Source organism: Carassius carassius, chromosome 4, assembly GCF_963082965.1.
Source record: "Carassius carassius chromosome 4, fCarCar2.1, whole genome shotgun sequence".
Classification (NCBI taxonomy): Eukaryota; Metazoa; Chordata; class Actinopteri; order Cypriniformes; family Cyprinidae; genus Carassius; species Carassius carassius.
In genome coordinates, this window is record NC_081758.1 from 27033949 (window position 1) to 27060361 (window position 26413).

Here is a 26413-nt window from a genome sequence, read left to right on the forward strand (position 1 = left end):
TTCCTTTCCGTCTGAACCAACATGGTGAGTGTTGGATGGGTTTGACTGGGAAGCCGCTACTCTCATAAATCCTTTAGCATCCAGTTTTGTAGTGTGTTGCCTGACTCATAAAATATTGGTTATGGGAAATAAAACACCGACGCTTGCTCTCTGAATGAAAATTGTGATGATTTTAAGGATTTTAAAGAAGAATGCGAGACCTTAGGTGAGCTGTGTAGTGACCGTTTACCGTCGGCATTGACGCCTCGAGTTGTGGCGCCGTTAGATCGTAAGCCGTTAAACGTTATTATCCGTTGTATTAATACGGACACACTTGACTATATCTTTTCAATTAACATGTTTATTATTGTGAAAAACCTTAACTGTGGGCTCCAACGCGAATGCTAACCTGTTGGCGGACTGATTTGTAGGCCAAAAATGAATCGGATCGGCCCAGTGGTGCTTATTAAACACGCATGTGTTGCTGTATTGTACACTATTATACACCTGTTGGTCAATTAAAGATCTAATCATGTTTAGTGACCGTGCTGTAGTTGGTCAAGCGGGTATCTCTTGGATGCTAAAGTGGTAAAGTTGATAGAACGTTTGTCACTGTGTTTTGACAACCGGTAGTAATTTTGTTTTGGCTCTTGCAGTGATGTCTTGAATTTCTTCACCTGAACCTTTTGTGTAGAACTCATTTTTATAAAAACTGAGCATGTGCCACAGAATTATATTTCTCAAGTTTCTGCCCATTTTGGATGATGAGCTGAAGTCTCGTGCTTCTCTCCACAGCCTAAGGGGAAAAAGGGTAAGGGGAAGAAGGTGGCTCCAGCCCCTTCAGTGGCCAAGAAGCATGAGGCCAAGAAAGTCGTGAATCCCCTGTTTGAGAAGAGGCCCAAGAACTTTGGCATTGGTGAGTAACAACTGGACCATAGATGAGACTGAGTCGTAAGTGATTTAAAGTGTAGCTGTCAAATAAGTGCAGATGATGACATTAATATTTGCTATCTTAACCATAATGCAGACAATCTTCCACCAAGATCGCTGATGCACATATTATGTCTTGAAAGTACCTGAGAGTTTGTTGATCCTAATGCTAATGAAAGTCATGCACTTTTAATCTCCAGGTCAGGACATCCAGCCGAAGCGGGATCTGACCCGATTTGTGAAATGGCCACGTTACGTCAGGCTGCAGCGCCAGCGGGCCATTCTCTACAAACGTCTGAAGGTCCCCCCTGCGATCAACCAGTTCACCCAGGCTCTGGACCGCCAGACTGGTGAGTTATTTGCTTGACTTAAGTCTCCTACGTCTTTCTGCTGTTGTTAATACAACGATGCATGTAGAGGTCGATGGATAGTAGTGGATGTTATCAATAACTAATCAATTGAGAATTTAGTCAGTAATATGAACAATAAAATCTTGATGTAAGAGTGCTGTACTTAGAAAATTAACAATGACCTAACCATGTTGTTACTGTATTTCTCACAGAGGAATTAAATAGTTGTTTTATTTGTCATTAATTCCACCAAGCAAATATAAGCCTCAGTTAATCATTGAAAACAAGATATTGGTCGACCTCTAAATGCTTTAGACGTTTGGGAATGTGCAGATGATGTGAAGAATATTTGCTATCTGAATAGTCAATGCTGACAATTTCCACCAAGATCACTGATGCACGATTATATTGCTGCTGCTTAAAATTTAATTTGAACTGTATTGTGATATTACTGATGACCTAAGTTTTCACCAAAATGTTAAATAAATGTAAATTATTTCTGTAGCTACCCAGCTGTTCAAGCTGGCCCACAAGTACAGGCCCGAGACCAAGCAGGAGAAGAAACAGAGACTGCTGGCTCGTGCTGAACAGAAGGCTGCTGGAAAGGGAGACGTGCCCACTAAGAGGCCACCAGTCCTCCGTGCAGGTGGGTCTTTTTAAAAAGTGTCTTTTCTTTGAAGACAACGAAAGGTCCAGCCCTTTCCAGAGTTACGAGTTGCCTTCATCATTCTCAACCTTTTCGACTCTAAGGCCCACCTTTTTTTTCTTTTTTTCAAGATGATATTTGATGACCCTCTTATCTAAGCTGATATGTACCTCTGGTACTTATGTTAAACTGAGTTATTAGCATTTTAATTGGGATTAATAAATAATTTTAATGGGGAGCCCTTGGATGTTTGCTACAGCATCCTAGTGAGACTGAGCCCTGCTTGAGCACAACTGCTGTATATCATGTGGCTTTAATATCAGTTTAACACTTCGGTTTATTCTCAGGTGTGAACACCGTGACCACACTAGTGGAAAGCAAGAAGGCACAGCTGGTCATTATTGCTCACGATGTGGATCCCATTGAGGTGAATGTCTCTCGGTTGTTTTTCTACAGCATGTATACATCTTGTCAAATAATGTTGTGGTTGTCTGCAGTGATGTCTTGAATTTCTTCACCTGAATTCAAACTGAAGATCAAAAATACGAGCTTTTTAACCCTGAGCAACAACCCACAGGAGTATTTCTGTAATGACTCTTTAGAGTTGTTTTGGCTTTTGATTTGTTAGACTGCTGAATGTGAGGATGGATGTCGATGCGTGATTGATTTGGAGTAATTCTCTTTGTAGCTGGTGGTGTTCTTGCCTGCTCTGTGCCGTAAGATGGGAGTCCCATACTGCATTGTCAAGGGCAAAGCCAGATTAGGCAAACTGGTGCACAGAAAGACATGCACCTCTGTTGCCTTCACACAGACCAACCCGTGAGTAACACACACACACTCAGGTTTAACTTTCCTGTGCTGCACTTCCTATGGCTATGATGTCTGAATTTCTTCAGCTGAACAACCATGTGGTTTCAAATGAGCTTTTTAACCCTGAGCTAAATGATTTGCAGTTGATTAATGATCTGGGCATCATGGACACAAGACCTTTGTGGTTAAGATGTTTTTTTTTTTTTTTTTTCACATCTTCAGCGAAGACAAAGCAGCTCTTGCTAAACTGGTGGAGGCCATCAAGACCAACTACAATGACAGATACGAGGAGGTCAGTTATCAGTTCTGATGATAAACTATTGATTTATCAACTTACAACTTGATGGGGTTTCAATTAGTTTACTATAACTGATCTCTAAATGTAATTCAGATTTTATAATTTGTTTGAATTTGTTTCTCATAAAATGTTGTACCCACTTTGAAAATCGATGCGATCATATTGTCTACACTCGCTGTTGAATAGGACATTCCAGACTACCCCATAGTTTTCTGTTTGTTCTTTGATAAAATCCATTATCTTTTGAAGCATATTTTGATGGATTGTAATAGTTTAAATTCTGTCAGAATTCATTTTTCTGTTGACTTATGGAAAGATTAATGAACACCAGATTTTATTTTAGAATTATGCAAGATCAAATTTAAAAATGTAATTTAACTTCACTAACCTTGTTCTCACCATGAATATAGCTGAGGTAGCTCGCAAGGCATTAAAATCATAATTTTTCTTCTCCTGCTTCCATTCTCTCTTCAGATCCGTCGTCACTGGGGAGGCAATGTCCTGGGTCACAAGTCAACTGCTCGCATTGCAAAAATTGAGAAGGCAAAGGCCAAGGAGCTGGCTACTAAACTGGGCTGAGCTCCTGTCTTGTTTAAATAAAACTGTTCCCACAAAACTGGTTGAAGTTTGACTGGTTCTTTCAGTGTGTTTGTTGCTTTTATTTAGCCCCTTAACGGTCACTCAAATTTTTTAACAGACTTGAAAGTACACGATCGAAACTTACATTTTTATGATTCATGAAACAAAACATTTTGTAACATTGATGTACCATTTTCATGGTAATGCAATTTCTGATTTGAAAATGGGTTTCAAAGGATGAGCTTTGAGATTAAGTTCTCAATTGATATATAATTTTATTATTTCTAAATTGTGAAAGGTACAAAAGACTTCGACAAAGGTCAGAACTCCAGTTATGATGTAGATTTCTAAGGTGCACTCTTAAATTAATCTTTTTTTCTACGATTTTTCTTTTTACAAAAAACATTGGTAAAATATCTATTTAGTAGTCTTAGAACGTTCCAATGATGTATAGTTTGATTTAGATTAGGATTTAATTATAATATAGAAGTAAACTTGTACCACAGAGTGGATGGGTGACCATTAAGAGGTTAAAGCTTAAGAAAATACATGCAATTAGAAAAGATTTTTGAACATTTAGGTGTAGATACTAATGGTATTTCTACATGTTTTAAGTGTGTGTTGAGTGAGGTTTTTAAACTTTTTTTTTTTTTTTTAAGATGTGAAATTCTGATTTGGCCTCCTATGTGCATTTATTAAAATATTGAGAGGACAATATATGAGTTGTTTAATTTAACTTTTAGTATTACATTTTTTTTTTTTTACAATTCATCCTGTGGCCCCTTCCTTGAAAACCACTGTTCTAGAGGCTACATTTGCCTTGACAGCTTTTGTATCCATCAAAGTAATGCATTAGAACCATACACATGCACAAACACACAAACTAATTTTGACATCCAAGTTTTTATTAACAGTAATGAGTTCAACATAAGTGCTTTATAATTCTAAAGCGTATATTCCAGAAGGGCAAAGTGCTGAATATATTTCATAAAGCTATACGCTTAATGAATTTTGCGTACCACATGTAGGAGGTAGCGGCACACAATCCATACCTAAAAAAAGAACAACAAAGAATAGTTCACCTCATGCTCATCTTTAAGATTACAATCAAATAGTTCCTAAATAGTTTTTAAACTTTCTTCTTCAATTCAATGGTAAATGCAATGTAAGAGTAATGCAGGATTTAAATAAAAACAGGTTCTGTTTTAAGGCATAGCAATAGATTAGTAATGTGTTAAATTAAACAAACCATGTGATGATATATTGCATGTGTTCATTCCTCAAGGTCACTCTTGTCTGTCCTCCTATTGGCCCACCAGGAATCGTGCTGTCTGAATGAAAAAAAAATGAGATTTAAAGACTCACCTACTTTTCTGATCAAAACATTTTATAAGTTTGAACACCATACATTCACCAAATATTAATATTAAGAGCAGCTCTAACCAAGTACAGCATCAATGAGGATTTCCTCAGCACCAGTGACCGTCGCCATGGCCTCCAGGTCACGATAGTGCCACCTATTCGCCTCCACATTGTTCTGAGGGATGAATGGTTTCCGCTGCTCAGTTAAACGCACCACACCAACAAGATCCACATCCTCAGTCACCTTTTAAAAAACATAAACTCCTCTTTAACATTTAAATCATACAAAAATGAATATGAAAAATAAAAAATCTCAACGATAAAATTAATAAAGAAAGACCTGTTTATCTATTGATAACGTTTATGCCTAGATTTGATTCAGAAGAGCTAAAGACAGAATTACCTGTCCCTTCATCCTGGTTTCTGGCCTGATCTTATTTTTTGGTACGTAACCTCTGTTCACCAAGATAGTGATCCTAAAAATTTGATTGAAGGTTTTTACACACCCATATCAGAGTGCAACGCAAGTGTAATTAAGTGAAATTCAAATAGTGTGTGTTTGTACCCCAGATCAGTACAGTAGAATGGTGTGATGACATTAGCTCCACTCTCCCCGCTGGAGGAAATCCTGCCTGCCTCCCGAGCCTCTCTCTCAGGGTCCACCGGGGAGCGGGGCAGGACGTACAGCTCTTTAGAGTGGTCGAAGTGTCCACGCACCTTTACTCTCCTGTATTCCAGCTGCTTAGTTTCCATAGGACTGTGTCACACACAGATTACATCACCAGTTCATCCTAGAAACACTAGAGATTATGGCACATAGATTTCTAAAGAGACTCACTCTATGGGCAGTGGGATAGGCTCTTTAGTCGTCAGACTCTGAAGTTCACGGATCAGCTCCAACTTCCACTTTCTGCGTTTCAACTACAAAATCAAAGGGAAGGCTTTTCACAAAAATCTAATTGCTGTTTTAGTTATGATTTGTATCATTTAAACACCATGCTCATGCCTGTACCTGCCATGTTCCAAGACAAAAGGTTGTGGCAGGAATCAACAAGAGAAACCACTTCAGGAAGGAGTCTTCTCCTTTCTCGGTTCCTGCAACAGTGGAACTTGACCGTTGAACAAACCTGGTTATGTTACCTATAGAAAAAAAACATCTGAACACTTTAGAACCACAAACTGCACAAGCATAATGCCTGAATATATTTCAGCTATATTAAGTCTATTAGAAACTCACTCTAACGGTTAACCTTTTTATTTTATATTACCTTTAAAAAGTTTGGGGTTGGCATTTTATTATTGTTATTATTATTATTATTATTATTATTAAAGACATAATACATTTATTCAGCAAGGATGCAGTAGATTGATGAAAAGTGACGGCTGAAAAATCGAACAGCTGAAAATTCAGCTTTGCCATCACAGGATTAAATTACATTAGATTTAAATACATATCAAGTATATATATATATATATATATATATATATATATATATATATATATATATATATAATATTCTGCATTATTACAGTTTGACGTATTTTGCAAACAAATGCAGCCCTGGTAAGCATGAGAGACTTATTCAAGTTATTAAAACCTCAAAGTTTGAAACGGTAATGTAGCAAACAAAAGTGAGCAAGCAAAACCTGGGGCATCCTGCCGTCTGAACAGACCCTGTCCTGTCACAAATAGGCTCCTCTTTGGTGAGATGAGAGTCTGGGAAAAGAACAAACAAACTTTTCAAATTAAACAAGCTTTAGCTGTCAAGTATGAGTGTTTGACAACAAACGTTTTGATTAAAAAAAAATTATTATTGGTAAACTGCTTTTGAGGCGGAAAATTTCAAATGAACTTACACTGCATCGAATGATCTTAGATGTGCTATTAGAGAACATCAGCATTAATTTGAAACCGCTCATGATAGCTGAAACTGTTGTAACCTGAACAGCAACTGTCTGTCAGGTCGACTGCATAACCTGCCTTGTGCTTTCGGGGGAATGTTTTCAATGTAACCATTTCCGGGGATTCCGAACCATCCTGCGCATGCGCAAGATCATACAAACACGTGCCGGGGCATGTTTCTGAATTTATAAGGGCTTGGATTTATTTAGTGCACATTCCAGTGTTTTTATCTGAATGATTTGTAATTTCTAAGGAGGTTAAAAAAAAACCTCTACACATTCTCAGCTGATGAAACGGTTACAACATGACATCAGTTTTTCGATTGTATTTTTTATATTTATATTTGATTTGTATTTATTTATTTATTTGTTAATTTGTTTATAATAGAAAATGGCCAGGCTTGCTGCGAAGTATGATTACCTTGAGAAGTTGACCCGTTAAGTAAAGTGTCTCACAACCAGGAGCCAAAGGAAGACCCTGTGGCCAAGTTCTGGATTATCAGTTGAATATTAATTAATTAGTAAATACTAAACAGGCACCTGGAATAGTTATGCCATTTTATTGCTGGTTTATTAATTCATTCAAAGTTTGTATTGTCAGAGTAAGTAGTTAAAATAAATAACTTAATAAAGTTTCATTAATTCCCCTGTTAATTCCATTCTGAGGCAGTGGGGTAAATGATGGTGCTCCTTCAAAGAAGAACAAACAAAAAAGCCAACAAAAGGAGATAAAGTGAGTGCGAACAGGAATAAACCAGTCCCAAAGACCTCTCAGCCTGCCGCACCTCCAGCTCAGAGAAAAACTGTCCAGAATGGGATTTCAGAGACACAACAAGGGTAAAAGGTAGTTTGTAAAAAGAGATTAGTAGTTCATCCAGTATGCTTTATTCTTGTTGATTTGCATTTTTACTGACTCATTTCTGTTAGTTGAATCATTTAATGTTGCAGATATTCTTCGTCAGGGGCTTCACCAGAAGATTGAGGAGACTAGTGGACAGGTACATACTCAAGTTGGACTAAAATATTGAAATCGGCTAAAAGTGTTATCTTGGTCAAAGGAATTTTAAATATTTGAATGTTAATATGCTGAATCACTTTACTTCAAGGGATAGTTCACCCAAAAATGAAAATTCTGTTATCATTTACTCACCCTCAACCTGTATGAGTTTCTTTATTCAGATGAACACAAAAGAAGATATTTTGAAGAATGTAACCAAACAGTTTCTGGTCCTTATTGACTTTCAAATTAATTTTATACCATGGAAGTCAATGGGAACCAACAACTGTTTGGTTGCCCTCATTCTTTGAAATATCTTAAACAGAATAATGAAACTAATTCAGTTTGAGGGTGAGTAAATTATTTTAAATGAACTGGTTTGATAAAATCTTAGTGTTGGGTGATTTTAATATTCATCTATGTTGCCCCACTTAACGCTTGGTAACTGAATTAAAAAAATCTTGTTGATTCACTTGTTTTTGTGCAGTGGGTGCCAGAGCCTATTCATACTCATGGTCACACGTTCAGGGGCGTCGGACTGGGGGTAAAACCAGTACTGATTACCAGGGCTTATTGCCCTGTTAAAACCCAAACGTAGTGTTACTAAACCACAGCCGTGGCTTTTTATTAATTCTGTGCTCAGTCCTTCTGTCAGCATTTTTTTTTTTGATGCTTCTGTTTCATTGTTAACAACAGTGTATTTCTTTTAATGAGAAAACTGTTCATTTAAGATCTAAGCTGTTCTTGGGAAATTCTGTTCAACCTGATAGATCAAGCGGCCCGATACTGTGGAGTGATTTCCAGCCCATTTTATTTGTCTTACATCTGAGATCAACTTCATCTTCTCAAGATATCAAGTGTGAGCACGATCTTTTAATTATCCTAAAAACTAGTTTATATACTTGGAACTTAAAAACAGCTACAGTAACTCCATTATCGAAGAGGTCCAATCTCAGTTCTACAAATTTTAATAACTTTAGGCTTATATCTAATTTGTCATTTCTTTCTGAGGTTCTTGAAAACATTGTCTCATTTGATGTTGAAAAATTCCAATCGAGTTTTAAGTCCCAACATATCATTGAAACTGCACTTTTATTAGAAACTGAAAAAAAGCTGTGGCTTTGGTGCTTTTATGTTTAAGTTCTGCATTTGACATGGTCGACCACAGTACCCTGATCTCCAGGTTGGAGAGCTGTGTTGGGTTACAGAGCACATTGTTAAAACGCTTTCAATCTTTTCTAACAAATAGAAGATTTAGTGTTTTGTTCCTAGTCTATGGAACAAATGACCAATTTCATATTTTCAAGTCCCTTCTTAAACAACATCTATTGTCAATAGCTTTTTTCTAGCTATAATAATTGCATTGTCTATATTGCTATAAATAAAGAAAAGAAAGTAGAAAATGATGACAGAATTTTATTTTTTGGGTGAACTATCCCTTTAAAAATGCCATAAGTCAGAGAAATTGTTAACTGCTTATAGAAGCTAAGTTATGTTTTGCTGCAAAAATAAATTAAAAGTATTATTTAAAAAAAAAGGAAAGTGAAAGGAACGCTGACTCCACTTACTGGCAAGAACTACAAACAGCTTTTAACACTCATTGAGGCAAGAAAAGCTCACCTGGAGCAGCTTAAAGGGGTCATATGATGCAATTTCATTTTTTCCTTTCTCTTTGGAGTGTTACAAGCTCTTAGTGCATTAAAAAGATCTGTGAATTTGTAAATTCTAAAGTCTCAAATCCAAAGAGAGATTATTTATTAAAGTCAAGACTCTGCCACGCTCCCCTTAAAACGGCTCGTTCAAACACGCTCCCACATGTCTACGTCACTATGTAGAAATATTTGTGTAGTTAGTGTTGAAGCAGCCATCAGGGAGATGCTGTGTCTTTCAAGGTGAAAGCAAAAGCACTTAATTTGGCCTTTCAAAAGTAGAGCATTTAGGAATCTTTAAGATTACTTACAACAGAACATGAACGCATTTTATTGATGACCGTTTCCTGAATCCATGAGAGAAGGTAATTCTTACTTTGCTACGACAATCTGGTGCTTCTGAATCAGCTACTGTAAGTATGTTATGTTATTAGTTTAAGTATTTACTATTCACTGTTCAGATGAGGAGTCAGACGTCACGTGTGTGTGTGTGTGTGTGTGTGTGTGTGTGTGTTAGAGAGAGAGAGAGAGAGATAGGGTCACATGACAGTGGAGTCAGCTGTCTTAACCGTCCGTGGCTTGTGTTCTGCAAACACATACAAGCTTTATCACGGTGTCTGTCATGCGACTCTGTTCCCCTTTCGGGCTTGAACTGATGCTAAAACTAAGGATATTATTTACTGTCTTTACATTTATTTTGAAAGAGGAAGCTTGCGATTATGGAAAGGTGCTTACATTTCTAACAAGTGCTTGTGGTGTTCAGCCAATCACAATGCACTGGTCATTTGGCCAATCAGAGCAGACTGCGCTCATCAGAAGGAGGGACTTTGTAGAAAACTATGCGTTTGGGAGAGGTGGGGAATAGAGGACCTTCAATAATGTACAGTATTTGAAAAATAATTTGTTTTTTGAACATTAAATCATTTCAACATATTTTGTGACACCAAATACACAAAATAATATTATAAAAAGCATCATATGACCTGTTTAAAGAGAAGGATGAAGGGAAAGCAAAAAAAGAGGAAGAGACTATGAGGTGGACCAATGTTCTCTACAAAGCTGAAGGCATGAAAATAAAAAGACAATGAGAAGCTCTTGTGTGCATCATTGAAAAAGGAGAAAATGCAGGCTCAGGGAAAAAAAAAGAAGTGGGCACAGAGGAGAAGATGCAAAAGAGGAAAAACAAGCGAAGAAGAAATATTATGAAATGCAAGGATGCCAAGATGGAGAAACACAAACAGGGCAAGGAAAAAGGGTTATGTGAGGATCTCAAGAAGGCCATCTTATAGGCAGAAAGGATTCAAAGATTAGGTGACAAAAGACGATCTGCCTCTTTTGTCGGTTCTGTATATTTAAAGTTGTACAATAAGAATTATCATTACAAATGACAACATGTAGGTCTATATTGTCAATGTTATGGTTAGCAGTCACTGGCCCCGCCCACAGCAGAAGTAGTCTTACAAAAGTGCAGCTGGACGAGGTCTGCTCGCAGTTTTATTGAGGAAGACGCTTGAGAAGTCAACGTGGACGTCGTTAACAGCTGGTGAAAGTGACTGAACAAGGTTTGGTGCAAAACGGGGAGTTCTGTATTTTAGTTTTGTATATTACAGTATGAAATCGACATTTACCAATGTATTTTATGCTTCGTTTGTCAATTGAATCTAAATCCTAAGGACAAGACTGCGGTCATGTCAATGAATCATTAGACAGTTCAAATGCTAGAGATTTGGCGTAATTCTCATCTTATTGTGTGTGTGTGTGTGTGTGTGTGTGTGTGTGTGTGTGTGTGTGTGTGTGTGTGTGTGTGTGATTTACGAGCAGAAATCCTGCACAAAGTGTTTCGGAAACACTGGCATTCGGAAAAGAGCGGCGGTAAATGGATCTTCTCTGTCAGTCGGATCAGTAAACGCAGGTGTTCGTGATAAGGTATGAGAAATTTCACACTCGATCGCTACACATATATATGCATTATCAGCTTTGGTTTAATAATATGCAGTCATTTTATCTTACTGCATTATTTTCTTCTTGATTATGCAGGGCAATATGTCTCGTAAATTGCACGCGAGAAGAATTGAAGGAATTGACAAGAATATATGGTAATTAAGTTTCATGGCTTTGAATGAAGTGAAAGACAAAAAATAGGCAAGACTGTAGCCATTTAGTGCAATACATCCGGCTTATTACACGACACTAATAAGTTGGCTAAACCAAATAAGTAAATAGCCTACATGGAGTTATTTTATTTAATTATTGGAATGCCTAGGCCTACGTTTCCGCTAAAAAGTCATTTTAACTTAGAAAACATCCTGTCAACAGCAACCGCAAAATATACTTGTTTAATTATGCATAAAAAAAAATCTTAGTAGGCTATATTAAAAATTTATATTTTGCAATTTTCTTTAATTTAGTTTTCCTAAATATAATCGACATTTTTTCAGTTTTTTAATTGTTCTTATTATTAATATTATGCAACCAATGTAATCTACGAATGTTTTCCATTCCATAAATATACAAATTATTAATGTCCTCCATTTTTAAAAGCGGTAGTCGCTATAACAGTTTTAAGTCTCAAGATGGGGCCAATTAGCTATTTTATTATTTCAGTGAGCTGTGTAATAATCTACCCAAAAACGACCTGAAGAATAGATTATTACTCCCACATACTGTCAAGTCAAGTAAATGAACTCAAATGTTGGCTCATTTTAATGTTAAACCTGCATGTTATACCTTTTGTGTGTCATCTGTAGGGTGGAATTCAGTCAGCTGGCTGCTGACTATAAGGCTGTGAACCTGGGTCAGGGGTTCCCTGATTTCTCCCCTCCTCATTTCATTCAGGAGGCCTTCTGCAAGGCCCTGAATGGAGGTTTCTCCAAGCACCAGTACACACGTGCTTTTGTAAGACATTAAAAGTACAAGTGCTTTGTTCGCTTTCAGTTTGCAGTCTGTCTGTTTAGTAAATGTTCAACCACTGCACAATATAATAATTATATTGGTAAAGTTTTGCTAAAGAATCTTACAATATGCGGTCATGCAGGGCCACCCAAATCTTGTGAAGATCCTGGCCAAATTTTTCAGTAGGATTGTTGGCCAGGAAATAGACCCAATGGAGGATATCTTGGTTTCTGTAGGAGCATATCAAGCACTTTTCTGCACCTTTCAGGCTCTTATTGATGAGGGCGATGAGGTAACATTATTGTTATAAAGACAATATTCATATTCAGAAAATTACATTGTTAGTAGAAGATAAAAAGACACTCACTGTCACTTTAATGTTCAAAATGTGTGGTATCAGAATGCCCATTTTTTCACCTTTCTTGCACAGGTGATTATTGTGGAGCCATTCTTTGACTGTTATCAGCCAATGGTAATGATGGCGGGCGGAACGGCTGTATATGTGCCCCTTAAACCAGTATGTTCATATATCACGTCACAGGACCTATTTACTTGATCTGAGATTAAAATGTTTATTTGGAATAATATTAGCTGTGTATTGACAGAGGGAAGGCTTTGGTCCTGTTCTATCCAGTGCTGACTGGGTGCTGTCTCCTGAAGAGTTGGCGAGTAAATTTAGTCCTCGTACTAAAGCCATTGTCATTAACACTCCTAATAACCCTCTTGGCAAGGTGAGTCAGTCACCAACACATGGAGGAAAATTTTACCCTTACTTGTACTGTTGTCCAATATATACTTTTATGAGCAAGTTTCACTGAAACTGTCAAGAAATATCTGGGTCATGTTTCACCCCAAATCAAAATTACATTTTGCAAAGAAATTAGGTCTTTTAAATGCCATTTACATTTTTCATCATGACATTATATATACTCACACCCACACACACAAACACATAAATATATATATATAGAGCGAGAGAGAGAGAGAGAGCGAAAAGAGAAACAACATATGTCTGAACAGGCAGGTGTTACTGTAATGAAAATGCTATATTTCACATTACATAAGATTTATATTTGGATAATTTTTATACCCATTACTGTTCAAATGTTTGAGGTCAACATTTTTTTTTAAATTTATGTTCAATGAAGGAAGTCTTATGCATTTATTTGATCAAAAATATAGTAAAAACAGTAATATTGCAAAATATTATTTACATTTAAAATAACAGTTTTCTATTATATATATATATATATATATATATATATATATATATATATATATATATATATATATATATATTGAATAATTTATTCCTGTGATGACAGCTGAATTTTCAGCAGCATTACTACGGTCTCCAGTGTCTTATGCTCAATAAATATTTCTTGATAATATCAATGTTGAAAACCGTTGTTCTGCTTAATATTTTTATGGAAACCATGTTACAGTTTTTTTTTATATTATTATTATTTAATGATTAGAAAGTGTGAAACTGCATTTATTATAATAGAAATCTGTTATAACATGGTAAATGCCTTAACTGTCACTTTTCAATTATCAATTGAATGCGTCATTGCTGAATAAAAGTATTAATTTATTGTAAAAAACTGACACTGAGCTGGGACAGATATGTTCAGCCTAAGCCTGAACTGTGGTTTCTTGCAGGTCTATCAGCAGGAGGAACTTCAGATGATTGCTGACTTGTGCATTAAACATGACATCATTTGCATCAGCGACGAGGTGTACGAGTGGCTCACATATGATGGAACAAAACATGTGAAAATCGGTAAGGACAATACTTTGTTGGTAATGCAATTAATCACAATTTTGTGGACTTTTACAGCAACAGAATTGTTTTTTTTTGACAGCCAGTCTGCCAGGTATGTGGGAACGCACTGTAACCATTGGGAGTGCAGGCAAGACTTTCAGTGCCACAGGATGGAAGGTGAGCTGGTCAAATTGAACAGGGTTTGTTTCTTGCATTGTTATTTTCCTCTGTTTGTCTTAATGTCTTTGACTGCCTGAAGGTTTCCTGGTGATAAGGTTCAGTTTGCAGGTCATTAAATAACTCTGTAATTTTTATTAAGGTGGGTTGGGCAATGGGACCAGGGCATATCTTGAAGCACTTAAAAACCGTCCATCAGAACTCAGTGTATCACTGTGCCACAGCTGCCCAGGTAAAACAGTGCTCCTTTGTTTTAGGGGTCAAGTGTGTGTCATTTGTTTTTAGTTGGCTGACGTTGTCTAATGTTGTTCTTAAGGAGGCTGTAGCAGTAGGTTTTCAGAGGGAATATGATGTTTTTGGAACAGAGGAAAGCTATTTCCACCAGTTCCCCATAGATCTTCATCAAAAGCGGCTGAGGCTTGCAGATTGTCTGAAGAGCGTTGGACTAAAACCTGTCCTACCCCAGGGAGGATACTTCATGATCGCAGATATCTCAAATCTTGGTACGTAAAAGTGAAAAAATGTAGAACAAAGTATTAAAGCAGGAACTATTTCTTTATGGATTATACAAATACAATTTTTATATTTGAGAATTCCAGAGATGAGGTGCTTTTGTGTTTTTGTTTTGAAAATTTTCTTCTTGAGCTTGTTCCCACACTTTCCATGTTTATTGGATAAATACACTTAATTTTAATAGGGTTTACATCATATTATAGAGCCATTTCTAGCTGGTAAAATATTGTAGCACTGACTGGAAGATAAATATATATCTTTTATAAAATTGTAAATATATATTTATTATAGAATATTTCTGTAATTTAAGATTGTATTAATTTCCAGAAAGTTACATATTCCCTGATATTTCCAGGTTTTCCGTGAGTTGGGGAATCCTCATAATCCTACATCTGTGATAGCATTGTTTTGACATTATTTCATAAATAATAATAAAATAAACTTTTTTTTTTTTTTCTACAAGATGTTGACTTTACTGACCCTGATACTAAAGATGAACCCTATGACTACAGATTTGTGAAATGGCTCATAAAAGAGAAGGTAAACTTAAACATAGCATTTACAGATTGGTTATAAAAATCTTTTCATATATGACATCTATGAGCAAAATATGTTTTTCAAGTTCTTCTCTTCTGAATAGGGACTGGCCACTATCCCTGTGTCTGCGTTCTTCAGCCCGGAACACAAAGACCAATTCCAGAAATACATCCGATTCTGCTTCGTAAAGGTATTTTTTAACACAAGAACAATATTATGCAGAACACAATTTTTAACATTTTAAAAATTAAGTTCTTTATAATTACAATATTACAATAAAATTACAATAAAAATATGTATGCTTAATTTATTAGCTTAGCTTTTTATTAGAAATTACTGCATTGTGAATTTTATGCTTCAGAGACTTTATTAAGTTTAGTTATCATCATTACAAGTTTTTTTTTTACTTTAAATTACTTTTAGTAAACTCTGATAAGCAAACTGTTGCTTAATCACACAAGTTAACATGTAAACTTCGATAGCCCTGATCATTTCTGATGTAATATGCATTGCTTTATGTGGTGAATAGTACATTTTGATACTAAATAAGGAAAAGTGATTGCTATTGTGATCTGTTCGCCTTGTTAAAATGTTGTTTATATTATTTAATTAATATTTTTGTAAACATCAATAGGAGAACTCAACCCTGCAAGCAGCAGAGGACATACTGAGGCAGTGGAGTGATGGCAAATGAAAATTCTAAATTCAGGCAGTACAGGCCTGTCACAGACTGAAAAGCAAGAGAACCACTTTGTGATTTTCTTCATCGATAATAATTTCATATTGTTTCATCTCTACTCTGGTGTATGGTAAACAGTGGTGTCAGTATTGCCTTATCAGTTTGAACCCGAATCAGACCCAGTGAATATTAGAGAAGGGGATCAAGCAGAACTTGTGCAAGCACAGCTCTTACAGGACGTTTCAGAATAGTATGTTTTTGTTTGGAGCTCTCTCATACTTTTAGATATACTGTTTTGTGATTTGCCACTGCTGTTTGTTTGCTTTTGATATACGGTTTTATCCTGATTAAATCTTTATTACAGCAGAGTACGTAATTGTGTTATATTATCCATTTGCGAGAGACTCCCGGAGCATCTGGGAGAGCTGGGATGTCTTCATTATGCTGGGTTAAATAAACAACCCAGCTTGCTGGTTCAGCTTGGCCCAGTGGTTCTCAAACCTTTTTGGTAACGCCCCTGTTTAAAAGGTTTTTTTTTTTTTTTTTCTTCATCTGGAACCCCTTTTATGGTGAGGATCTTTAATGTCAGGCTTGTTGAGAAGGTGTGAAAGTCAGTGGTCTGGAAAAGAAAGATTCGGTGGAACTAGCCACTTGATAAAAGACAGGGCCAGCCACCATTCAAGCATTCACACGATTTTGCCTTTGCTATGTTTTTAACCTACTCTGAGAATAGCCCAACATCTGTTCTGTCCTGTATTCAGCCACTGGGCAAAAAAAAAAAAATTTGGGTTGTGTTTAGTGCTGTCAGATCAATTAAGGGTAATTAATCACAACCAAATAAAATTGTGTTTACACACACACACATATATATAAAGCTATTTTTACTTGTATATGTATTCATATTCTATATAATGTGTGTGTATTTATATACACACATTCAGCACACACACACGTGTAAAGAAAATATCCCCCACACCATTACCAGAAGCCTGAACCATTGAGACAAGGCAGGATAGATCCATGCTTACATGTTCTTTACCCCAAATTCTGACCCTACCATCTGAATGTTGCAGCAGAAATGGAGACTCATCAGACCTGGCAACTTTTTCCAAACTTCTATTGTCCGATTTTGGTGAGCCTGTGTGAACTGTAGCCTCTGTTTCCTGTTCTTAGCTGACAGGAGAGGAACCTGGTGTGGTCTTCTGCTGCTGTATCCCATCTGCTTCAGGGTTTGACGTGTTGTGCATTCAGAGATGGTATGCTGCATACCTTGGTTGTAACGAGTGGTTATTTGAGTTGCTGTTGCCTTTCTATCATCTCTAACTAGTCTGCCCATTCTCCTCTGACATCAACAAGGCATTTTCGTCCACACAACTGCGGCTTACTGGATTTTTTTTTTCTTTTTCATACCATTCTCTGTAAACCCTAGAGACGGTTATGCGTAAAAAAATCCCAGTAGATCAGCAGTTTTTGAAATACTCAGACAAGCCCGTCTGGCACCAACAAACAATCCACATTCAGAGTCACTTAAATCCTCTTTCTTACCCATTCTGATGCTCAGTTTGAACTTCAGCAAGTCGTCTTCACCACATCTAGATGCCTAAATGCATTGAGTTGCTGCCATGTTATTGGCTGATCGCAATTAGTGTTATCAAGCAATTGAACAGGTGTACCTAATAAAGTTATACAAGCTATACACATTAATTATACATATAGAAGCAGTTCAGCTGTTTATTTTATTTATTTATTTTATGTAGCATCAACATTTGATTTTATTTAGTATCAACATTTTAACCTGTGATATAACAATATATGTATTTATTACATAATATATGTATTTATATGTATTTATTACTGCTAGGGCAGAGCATATCCACAAACTCATTGAAAATAACCAAAACAATCCAAGGTTTTTATTTAGCACAGTGGCTAAATTAACAAATTACCAGACGCCACCTGATTCAAATATTCCACCAACGTTAAATAGTAATGACTTTATGAATTTCTTCACTGATAAAATAGATAACATTAGAAATACAATAGCGAATGTAGATTCTACAGCGTCTAACACTTCAGTTTCATCCATCGCACCCAAAGATAAACTGCAGTGCTTTACAAATATAGGACAGGAAGAGCTAAATAAACTTATCACTGTATCTAAACCAACAACATGTTTATTAGATCCTGTACCCACTAAATTACTAAAAGAGCTGTTACCTGTAGCCGAAGAACCGCTTCTCAATATCATTAACTCGTCGTTATCTTTAGGTCACGTCCCAAAACCATTCAAGCTGGCGGTTATCAAGCCTCTTATTAAGAAACCAAAACTAGATCCTAGTGTACTGGCAAATTATAGGCCTATTTCAAATCTTCCATTTATGTCTAAAATTTTAGAAAAAGTTGTGTCTGCTCAATTGAGCACCTTCCTGCATAAAAATGATCTGTATGAAGAATTTCAGTCAGGTTTTAGGCCCCACCATAGCACAGAAACTGCACTTGTTAAAATTACAAATGACCTGCTCCTTGCGTCAGATCAAGGCTGCATCTCATTTCTAGTCTTACTTGATCTTAGTGCTGCGTTCGACACCATAGATCATGACATACTCATAGATCGATTACAAAACTATACAGGTATTCAAGGGCAGGCTCTAAGATGGTTTAGATCCTACCTGTCCGATCGCTACCATTTTGTTTATTTAAATGGGGTGTCATCTCATTTATCATCAGTAAAATATGGAGTGCCACAAGGATCCGTCCTAGGTCCCCTTCTATTTTCAATATACATGTTGCCCCTTGGTAATATTATTAGAAAATACGGAATTAGCTTCCACTGTTATGCTGATGATACTCAGCTATATATCTCGACGAGACCAGATGAAACTTCCCAATTATCTAAGCTAACAGAGTGTGTTAAAAATGTAAAAGATTGGATGACAAATAATTTTCTCCAATTAAATTCGGATAAGACAGAGATATTAATTATTGGACCAAAAAACACCACACAGAATCTTGTAGATTACAATCTGCAGCAAGACGGATGTACTGTTACTTCCTCTACAGTCAGAAATCTGGGTGTTATATTGGACAGCAAATTGTCTTTTGAAAATCATATTTCCAATGTTACAAAAACTGCATTCTTCCATCTTAGAAACATTGCCAAGCTACGAAACATGTTATCTGTTTCTGATGCAGAAAAGCTAGTTCATGCATTTATGACCTCTAGACTGGACTATTGTAATGCACTTCTAGGTGGTTGTCCTGCTTCATCAATAAAAGAGCTACAGGTCGTCCAAAATGCAGCAGCTAGAGTCCTTACCAGGTCAAGAAAATATGATCATATTACCCCTATTTTACAGTCTCTGCACTGGCTACCTATTAAGTTCCGTATCAGTTACAAATTATCATTACTTACCTATAAGGCCCTAAATGGTTTAGCTCCTGCGTACCTAACTAGCCTTCTACCACGCTACAACCCATCAAGCACCCTAAGGTCACAAAACGCTGGACTTTTGGTAGTACCTAGGATAGCAAGGTCCACTAAAGGAGGTAGAGCTTTTTCACATTTGGCTCCCAAACTCTGGAATAGCCTTCCTGATAATGTTCGGGGTTCAGACACACTCTCTCTGTTTAAATCTAGATTAAAAACGCATCTCTTTCACCAAGCATTCGAATAATGTATCTCTTAAATTGTGAGTGTAGTTGCATCTGCATTTTTATTCTTTAGCTTGGGTTAAACTAATTTTACTTTGTTGGATCAGCAGCTATGCTAATGATGTCTCTATTTTGTTTCTATGTTTTGCCACGGGATTTACATCCCGTGGTAATTAGGATTTACACAAGCTCCAGTCTGGATCCAGAACACCTGAGAAGAGATGATGCTGACCCTCAGAGGACCCCAGATGATCCTAACCTTGAATCAACAAACAGAACTAACAAATATTGCTACATGTGTGACTGCATCATATAATTACTATTAATTAATAATATTGATAGTTCATCCTCTAGCTGACTACGTCTTGTATTATTATTATAATTTTTTATTTTTTCTAAAATCCTGTCAAACGTGCACAAACTACTAGCTACTACTAAATATTGTAGAAACATAATTTTCTGTAAAGTTGCTTTGTAACGATTTGTATTGTAAAAAGCGCTATACAAATAAACTTGAATTGAATTGAATTATTACTTATCAATTTAACATCATTTGCTGGATAAAAGTTTTTTTTTCAATCATTAATAATAATTTAACCAAAATAATAATAATTATTTTTGTGTACATCAGGAGAACAGAAATTTCTCTAATCATTATTTTCAGTTTATCTTTTCATTACCGTGAATTAACTTTTTATAATGATTGTATTCTAATTGTTTTCATTTTTGACCAATAATGTAGGCTACCACAGTAAAAAACACTTAGATTTAGCCAGTTAATCACTCATTCCGGCTATAATAATAATAGTAATACTAACATTATTATCATCGTCATATAACATTACTATTATTCATTATAATTTTATTTTATTTAATGTATTATATTAATTTTGTTGGTACAATTAGTAAATATTTTGTTATAACGTATTAAACATTGATCCAATCGTTTGGCGCTTGTTGTTTTGGCGCGCTCTTCTGTCCCCGTAGTTGTCAGTCGAGACGCCACTCTCGGCCCCGCCCCCGCTCTAGGCCCCGCCCTCGCCTCGTCCCGTCCCGCTGCTGCCTCTCTCATGTAGTGCCTCAGAGCGAAGATGGCGACGGACAAACAGAAACATGAAGGCAGGGTGAAAATCGGACATTATATTCTCGGAGACACACTAGGAGTGGGAACGTTTGGAAAAGTCAAAGGTAAAGGTTGGGGTTTCGTGTTACAGCTCTATTGAAAACAGTAAAGCTAAACTGGCGATGATCGAGGCTTTAAATGCGGCTAAAGCAGAAGCACAAGCTGCAGCACTGGTTGGCTAATGACAGTGCAACGTTAGTTATGAAACAAACATTAAACAGCAAAGCTTTCTGCTGTGATCAGCCTTCATAGTGTCAGCCATTCGATGCTTACGTGGTTTTCTGAATATCTGCGTGCATGTGTTGTGTTAGTGTGGTTTGTAGAGGGATTGGGCGAAGCTAACCTGATTAGCTTCATCGTTTATGAAGTGATTAGTATTCTGAAGTTGCAGTTTGATGAGGATTGATAAACTCGCTCGTGCACTGGCCAAATAACAGCTATAGGTGCAGCTACTCATAAAGTCTTCATCAGAATGACAAGAAAGTAGTTTATTTAAATAATAAAAAAAAGTAAATTTGGCATGCTTTTAGTCAGATGAAAAAAAAACTTCTTGCTCGTTTTGTGTGATCCATAATTGTCTTTATGACTTAATAAATCAAGTTTGATATGTATATTTATGCCAATTAATGGCCTTCGTATGTACTAGGAGTGTAACAACGTAATGATAAAGTTGACTGAGAATAATCGTCAGCAAATTTGATCATTGATTGAAAATACAGCACCCGCCAGTCACGTCTCTTTACAGAAGTGAGAAACGCATTTCTCTGGACGAAACACATCTAACATGTAGTGTAGACTGAATACAGTAAAGAGACATTTTCAGCTTTTTTTCATCACTACATAAATTCTAGATGCTGAAATGGAGTGATTTTTACACATATTTATTTTGCGAGTGTAAATAATATGAATTTTTGTCAGTAACGTTACCATGATAAAGTTGAATCACCCATTCTTAATGCTCTAAAGCTCGCTAACCATTTATTGCAAATGTGATCAATTACAGTTGTGGATTTTTTTTATTTTTAATTCAGATTTATTTATTCGATTTAATTCAGATTGAGTTAAAAAAAAAATTGCAAAAAAAAAAATATTTAACACTGAAAAAGATGTTGCAAACAGTACAAATCTAAACTGTAAACTCAAAGTAAAAATACAAAGTCAACTCACTGACTGTTGCCTAACACACACATACACACACACACACAGACACAAACACACACAGGTATTATAGGACATTCCATAAGGCTTTTATACTGTACATGCAGTATATTTCATTCCCCTACACACCAGTATATTTTATAACCCTACCCCTTAACCTACGTACACATCACTCGTAATTTTCTGTATTTTTACATTTTCAGTCAGTCTGTATGAAGTATGATGTATTTTTTGTATGAAGCTTGTTTCCTTGTGGGGAACATTAGGTCCCCATAACGTAGGTAATATCAGTACACACACACAGACACCATCAGCCTGATTCATTTATAGTGACCCATAAAGGGTGGATCAACTGTACCCACTTTACCACCTTGGTATTTTTCACAGTTTTTACTTTTAACATTCATGTTAGAAAATATGTCCCTTAATAATAGACAGTTGAAATATCTCATATAATTTTTTTAAACATAATTTGCGTAGCATGTGTGTAAATGTGACTTTTAACCTATTATCATTGCACTGTACAACGAAACGGCAAGCATGTGATGCAAATCCGGGTACAGTTGATATACTTACTCGCACATTTCTCTAGATTATGCAAAGACCTTGCATGGCACGGTGTCATAAAATGTATATTTTTAGAGCACAGGGTAATGTTTGCAATGATATACATTTAGTTTCATAAAAGGATACTAAGCTATTCATTGTGGAAGGGTCATAGTGAAATGAAAATCTCACATTGGGAAGAAAAAAAAATATCTTCAGAGTGGAAAGACACACACACACCTTTCAAATTTCCCATAATCAAAGAGAACGCTAATAAGCATGTGTGGAGCAAAGATCAGGGCTCGGGGTTCCTGTGCACGCAAGTTATTTTAAGGTGTTTCAACTGTACACATGTCCCAAATGTACTCCGTCTACTATCGTTATATTTTTATTAGAGCTGTAAATGTAAAGGGATGGTTGTAATAAAGTATAAATGTAATACAATTACTTTATCCAGATAAGTGAATGTGTGTGTTTGTTTAGTCTGTGCTTCTTTTTCTCTTTATTATTTATGGTCACGTTTTAGAATGTAATGTTTATATTAAGCCTTTTGTTGCATATAATGTATAGCATGGCCTACATAGATACACTGTTTGAAGGACAACATTAGGCAGGATGTTAAAAATAAAAATGAGCTTTTAAGCAGATAAGGTTAAATGAAGGCAGATTAATTGATTTGGCTAATCAAAATAGTCCCAGTCACAGGCCTACTTATAACTGTATGTTTGCCAAGTAGCAGCCAACATTTCAAAAAGCCCAATCTTTCTTGGCCATGTTTCCTTCTTATTATTATTATTTTTTCCACACGAAATCTGATGCAATAATGAAATGCCTTTTTTCAACAGTGAGAAAACACTAAATCATGGCTTCCTAACCTGAAAGCAATGCTGCCTGGGTTATGAGGCAATAAATGATTCAGACCAAAGATTTCATGACAGAAGTGTGTTTGTTGTGTATAAGAATTTCTGAGAAAAGGGAAGTTGTTATATGACTGACAGAACAATGTAACTACTAATGACCAATCTAATGAGTACCTTTTTAAATCTTGCAACTTAACTGAGACAATACACATCTTCTAGGAATGGTTCAGTGTACGCACGGCCTTCAGCACTTACTGATGCAGCAATATCTAGCCTTATAAGAAACTAGTTTATGTAAAAAAATAGTTTATGGAAAAATGTAATAAAAATGTGCGGTGAACTTCACACAGTAACTGCAAGCTTCAAAGGTGTTGATTTTCAGCACTTTGAGCATCATTTAGCTCAATGTATCTTCAGAGTTACTTCAGGACACAACTTTTACAGTAGCAGTGTTTATGGTACAAAAGTAAACACAAATGTAAAACCAGTATTGACAATATCAAACAACAATATATTGTAGTAGTTATCATTATTACCTTAAACAGCATTGGCCTAACAATTTGGAAATTGATTGGGCTTAAAAACAGCAAATGAGTGATTTATCAGTATGGAACAAACACAAGGTGAAATAAAGTATTAGTTTTAGCCAAATTACCAAGTGACCTGGATTTGTACGGTTTGTACAAGTAGTCCTTGCCAACAACAGAAGATTGAGAGAACGCTTTCTGCTCCTTTTCTAAAGCCTCTTTATTTTGCTATCATAAGTATGCATGGTTAAATGCTTGCTTGGATTTTATTATTTGTGTTTAGCCATTTTTCCACTACTGTCCATTGCCCTATCAGAACAGACCTGTCACCCACTGGCACATGTGGGTCTTTTTCATAAAGACATTGGACATTTTATTGTATGTTCTCCAGTGACCAGTGCAAGCCTTCACAAACGTGTTTCTTCTACCTGTCTGTGCAGTGGGCCAGCATGAGTTGACCAAGCACCAGGTGGCAGTGAAGATTCTGAACCGGCAGAAGATCCGCAGTCTGGATGTTGTGGGGAAGATTCGACGCGAGATCCAGAACCTCAAACTCTTCCGTCACCCACATATAATCAAACTGTGAGTACTAATTCATTCCACCTGTATTCTGATACACAGATTATGTATTTACAATGTTCTATTTCGAGGCTAGAATGTGCAACTCTTTTTGACCTATTCGTAATTGTTTTGAGTTTTTCTTTTTTTTGAGAATGAATGCCTGTCTTTATGAATGGACTACTGAATTCTTAACTTAAATGATTCATTCAAAAACGCTGAATCATTCAGTAACAAAACCGCTGTGTGTTGCTCAGATATGCACGACAGTTCTGCTGTGATCTTTGTTTGGGGCTATTTTCATTAACCAAATCGAGTACTGCACTAAAATGTAAGTCACTTAATGTTAACTACTCGTTTGAACTCTTGTATAAAATCAATGTGAATTTGCAAGTAAAATTCAACCCAGATCATCAAATTCCTTCTTTTGCACACCCCTGGTGGTCAGTCTACTCTGTCACCTTGTTAGTTGTGTGTGTACATGTGAGCTGTTTGTATGTACTGTGGCTAGAAAAGACACAGGAATGTCAGAGCTATCCAGCCATGCTTCAAAAACATTAGGGATTATTTGACTTTTCTCATATGAAGAGTAAAAAAAAAATATTAGAAGTGAAGACACAAAATCTAAGCCTTAAAATATGCCTTAATTCATCACTAAATCAGTACTAGAGAGGAAAAGTTCAGTAAAGTTCAATAGTTTATTTATTTATTTATTTAAAGAATGATTTAAATATTTTGTACATATTTCAGTTTTTTTTATAGCTTAGATGCATTTCACTATGACTACACTGACAGAACCAATGACCTGTATTCTGTACAAATGTGTGCGTTTTCTTTTTGTTTTTTTGGCAGTTACCAAGTCATCAGCACCCCAACAGACATCTTCATGGTAATGGAATATGTGTCAGGAGGAGAACTCTTTGACTACATCTGTAAAAATGGAAAGGTACATCTTCGGTGTTCATTTGTGGGTTTTGATTAGTGCCAGCAAATGGAGTGGAGTGAATGTAGTATTTCAGTTTTGCAGAACAGAGTGACCCGCAGAAAGTGAGAGAATAAATGCCACTGTCATTGATAAACAAATACGTCATAGAGCATTTGTATTATTGTCAAACCATCAGAGCTCAACAAAAAATATAATTTTGATAACTATAGTTAACCAATAGCCATATAATTTAGGTTTAAATGATCTGTAATATTGAAATCCGAAATAGAATGCAAGTAATTTCCTATTTGTTTAAATTAACACAAACTTTAATTGCATTGGCATAACACAAGACTAATCCATTACATTTGTTTATTACGGTTCATCTGAACACATAATTCTGTTATGTTGCTTGAGGAATAATCTTTTCCAATCTTGCCAGAATAAATTAATTAATCTCAGTGTTTTGTGAGAATGTGGAAGGTCCTAATTTCTACACTTGCAAGCATGGCCTAAATTTAACATTTTGCCACACTTGCCAATGGCTGGTGACTTAAAAATATTTAACACCCAAAATAAATTTTTCCTGGCCATGAAACTGTAACAATTGGCAGTTGTTTTTACTACAACTAAAAATATTTAATAAAAAAAAAATAGCATTAAAATTAGCATTTTAATCAGGATACAAACACATGTATCATGAGCAGTTTGTGATTTAAATTTCATTCCATCTTCAACATTTAAAGCAAAAACAGAATGGTCTGACTTTAGCTTTGCAAAATTATGCTAAAACAAATCTGCACAAAACAAAAACAGCAGACAGGCTTGAATGAGAATGCATGTTCACTCTCTGACAAGCAGGTGGCGCTTATGGAACAGCATTGATAAGAAACTTTTCTTAAGACAGTCAGTTCCCTTCAGAAATACATTCATAAACACCCATCCCAGTATTTTTCTTTTAATAAACAGTGTGCTTGCTGTGCCTGTTCAGTATTTTCTT

General features: G+C 36.0%; 4 protein-coding genes and 5 non-coding genes across 9 annotated transcripts in view; 8 read left to right on the forward strand and 1 right to left on the reverse strand.

The window, feature by feature from the left end:
* On the forward strand, positions 1 to 3629 carry LOC132139625 (large ribosomal subunit protein eL8). The gene is made up of 8 exons (XM_059548120.1): positions 1 to 24; positions 775 to 895; positions 1110 to 1259; positions 1765 to 1905; positions 2253 to 2332; positions 2594 to 2724; positions 2938 to 3007; positions 3488 to 3629. The coding sequence occupies exons 1-8, from the start codon at positions 22 to 24 to the stop codon at positions 3590 to 3592; spliced, it is 801 nt and encodes a 266-aa protein (XP_059404103.1). The 5' UTR covers positions 1 to 21; the 3' UTR covers positions 3593 to 3629.
* On the forward strand, positions 630 to 700 carry LOC132140129 (small nucleolar RNA SNORD36). Its single transcript, XR_009433722.1, has one exon. It is a non-coding gene; the product is annotated as a small nucleolar RNA SNORD36 (small nucleolar RNA).
* LOC132140132 (small nucleolar RNA SNORD24) lies at positions 963 to 1034 on the forward strand. The gene has a single exon (XR_009433724.1). It is a non-coding gene; the product is annotated as a small nucleolar RNA SNORD24 (small nucleolar RNA).
* Positions 1588 to 1659, forward strand: LOC132140130 (small nucleolar RNA SNORD24). Its single transcript, XR_009433723.1, has one exon. It is a non-coding gene; the product is annotated as a small nucleolar RNA SNORD24 (small nucleolar RNA).
* On the forward strand, positions 2397 to 2473 carry LOC132140127 (small nucleolar RNA SNORD36). Its single transcript, XR_009433720.1, has one exon. It is a non-coding gene; the product is annotated as a small nucleolar RNA SNORD36 (small nucleolar RNA).
* On the forward strand, positions 2776 to 2847 carry LOC132140128 (small nucleolar RNA SNORD36). Its single transcript, XR_009433721.1, has one exon. It is a non-coding gene; the product is annotated as a small nucleolar RNA SNORD36 (small nucleolar RNA).
* An 847-nt stretch (positions 3630 to 4476) lies between the features above and the next one.
* On the reverse strand, positions 4477 to 6971 carry LOC132139628 (surfeit locus protein 1). The gene is made up of 9 exons (XM_059548126.1): positions 6812 to 6971; positions 6602 to 6671; positions 5967 to 6094; positions 5793 to 5875; positions 5520 to 5711; positions 5358 to 5430; positions 5036 to 5198; positions 4842 to 4923; positions 4477 to 4644 (listed from the first exon to the last, which is right to left on the reverse strand). The coding sequence occupies exons 1-9, from the start codon at positions 6872 to 6874 to the stop codon at positions 4578 to 4580; spliced, it is 921 nt and encodes a 306-aa protein (XP_059404109.1). The 5' UTR covers positions 6875 to 6971; the 3' UTR covers positions 4477 to 4577.
* Positions 6972 to 9357: 2386 nt separating this feature from the next.
* Positions 9358 to 16362, forward strand: LOC132139627 (kynurenine--oxoglutarate transaminase 1-like). Its single transcript, XM_059548125.1, has 15 exons — positions 9358 to 9491; positions 10498 to 11064; positions 11339 to 11428; positions 11540 to 11598; positions 12250 to 12397; positions 12537 to 12686; positions 12825 to 12911; positions 13000 to 13125; positions 14057 to 14177; positions 14260 to 14336; positions 14479 to 14568; positions 14653 to 14839; positions 15313 to 15389; positions 15490 to 15576; positions 16021 to 16362. The coding sequence occupies exons 4-15, from the start codon at positions 11546 to 11548 to the stop codon at positions 16078 to 16080; spliced, it is 1263 nt and encodes a 420-aa protein (XP_059404108.1). The 5' UTR covers positions 9358 to 9491; positions 10498 to 11064; positions 11339 to 11428; positions 11540 to 11545; the 3' UTR covers positions 16081 to 16362.
* Positions 16363 to 20736: 4374 nt separating this feature from the next.
* LOC132139629 (5'-AMP-activated protein kinase catalytic subunit alpha-1-like) overlaps positions 20737 to 26413 on the forward strand; it is a 16866-nt gene continuing 11189 nt past the window's right edge. Inside the window, exons 1-3 of the mRNA XM_059548127.1 lie at positions 20737 to 20904; positions 24371 to 24512; positions 25341 to 25434. Coding sequence (XP_059404110.1) covers positions 20808 to 20904; positions 24371 to 24512; positions 25341 to 25434 — 333 coding nt within the window. The 5' untranslated portion in view covers positions 20737 to 20807. The remainder of the gene's footprint in view (positions 20905 to 24370; positions 24513 to 25340; positions 25435 to 26413) is intronic.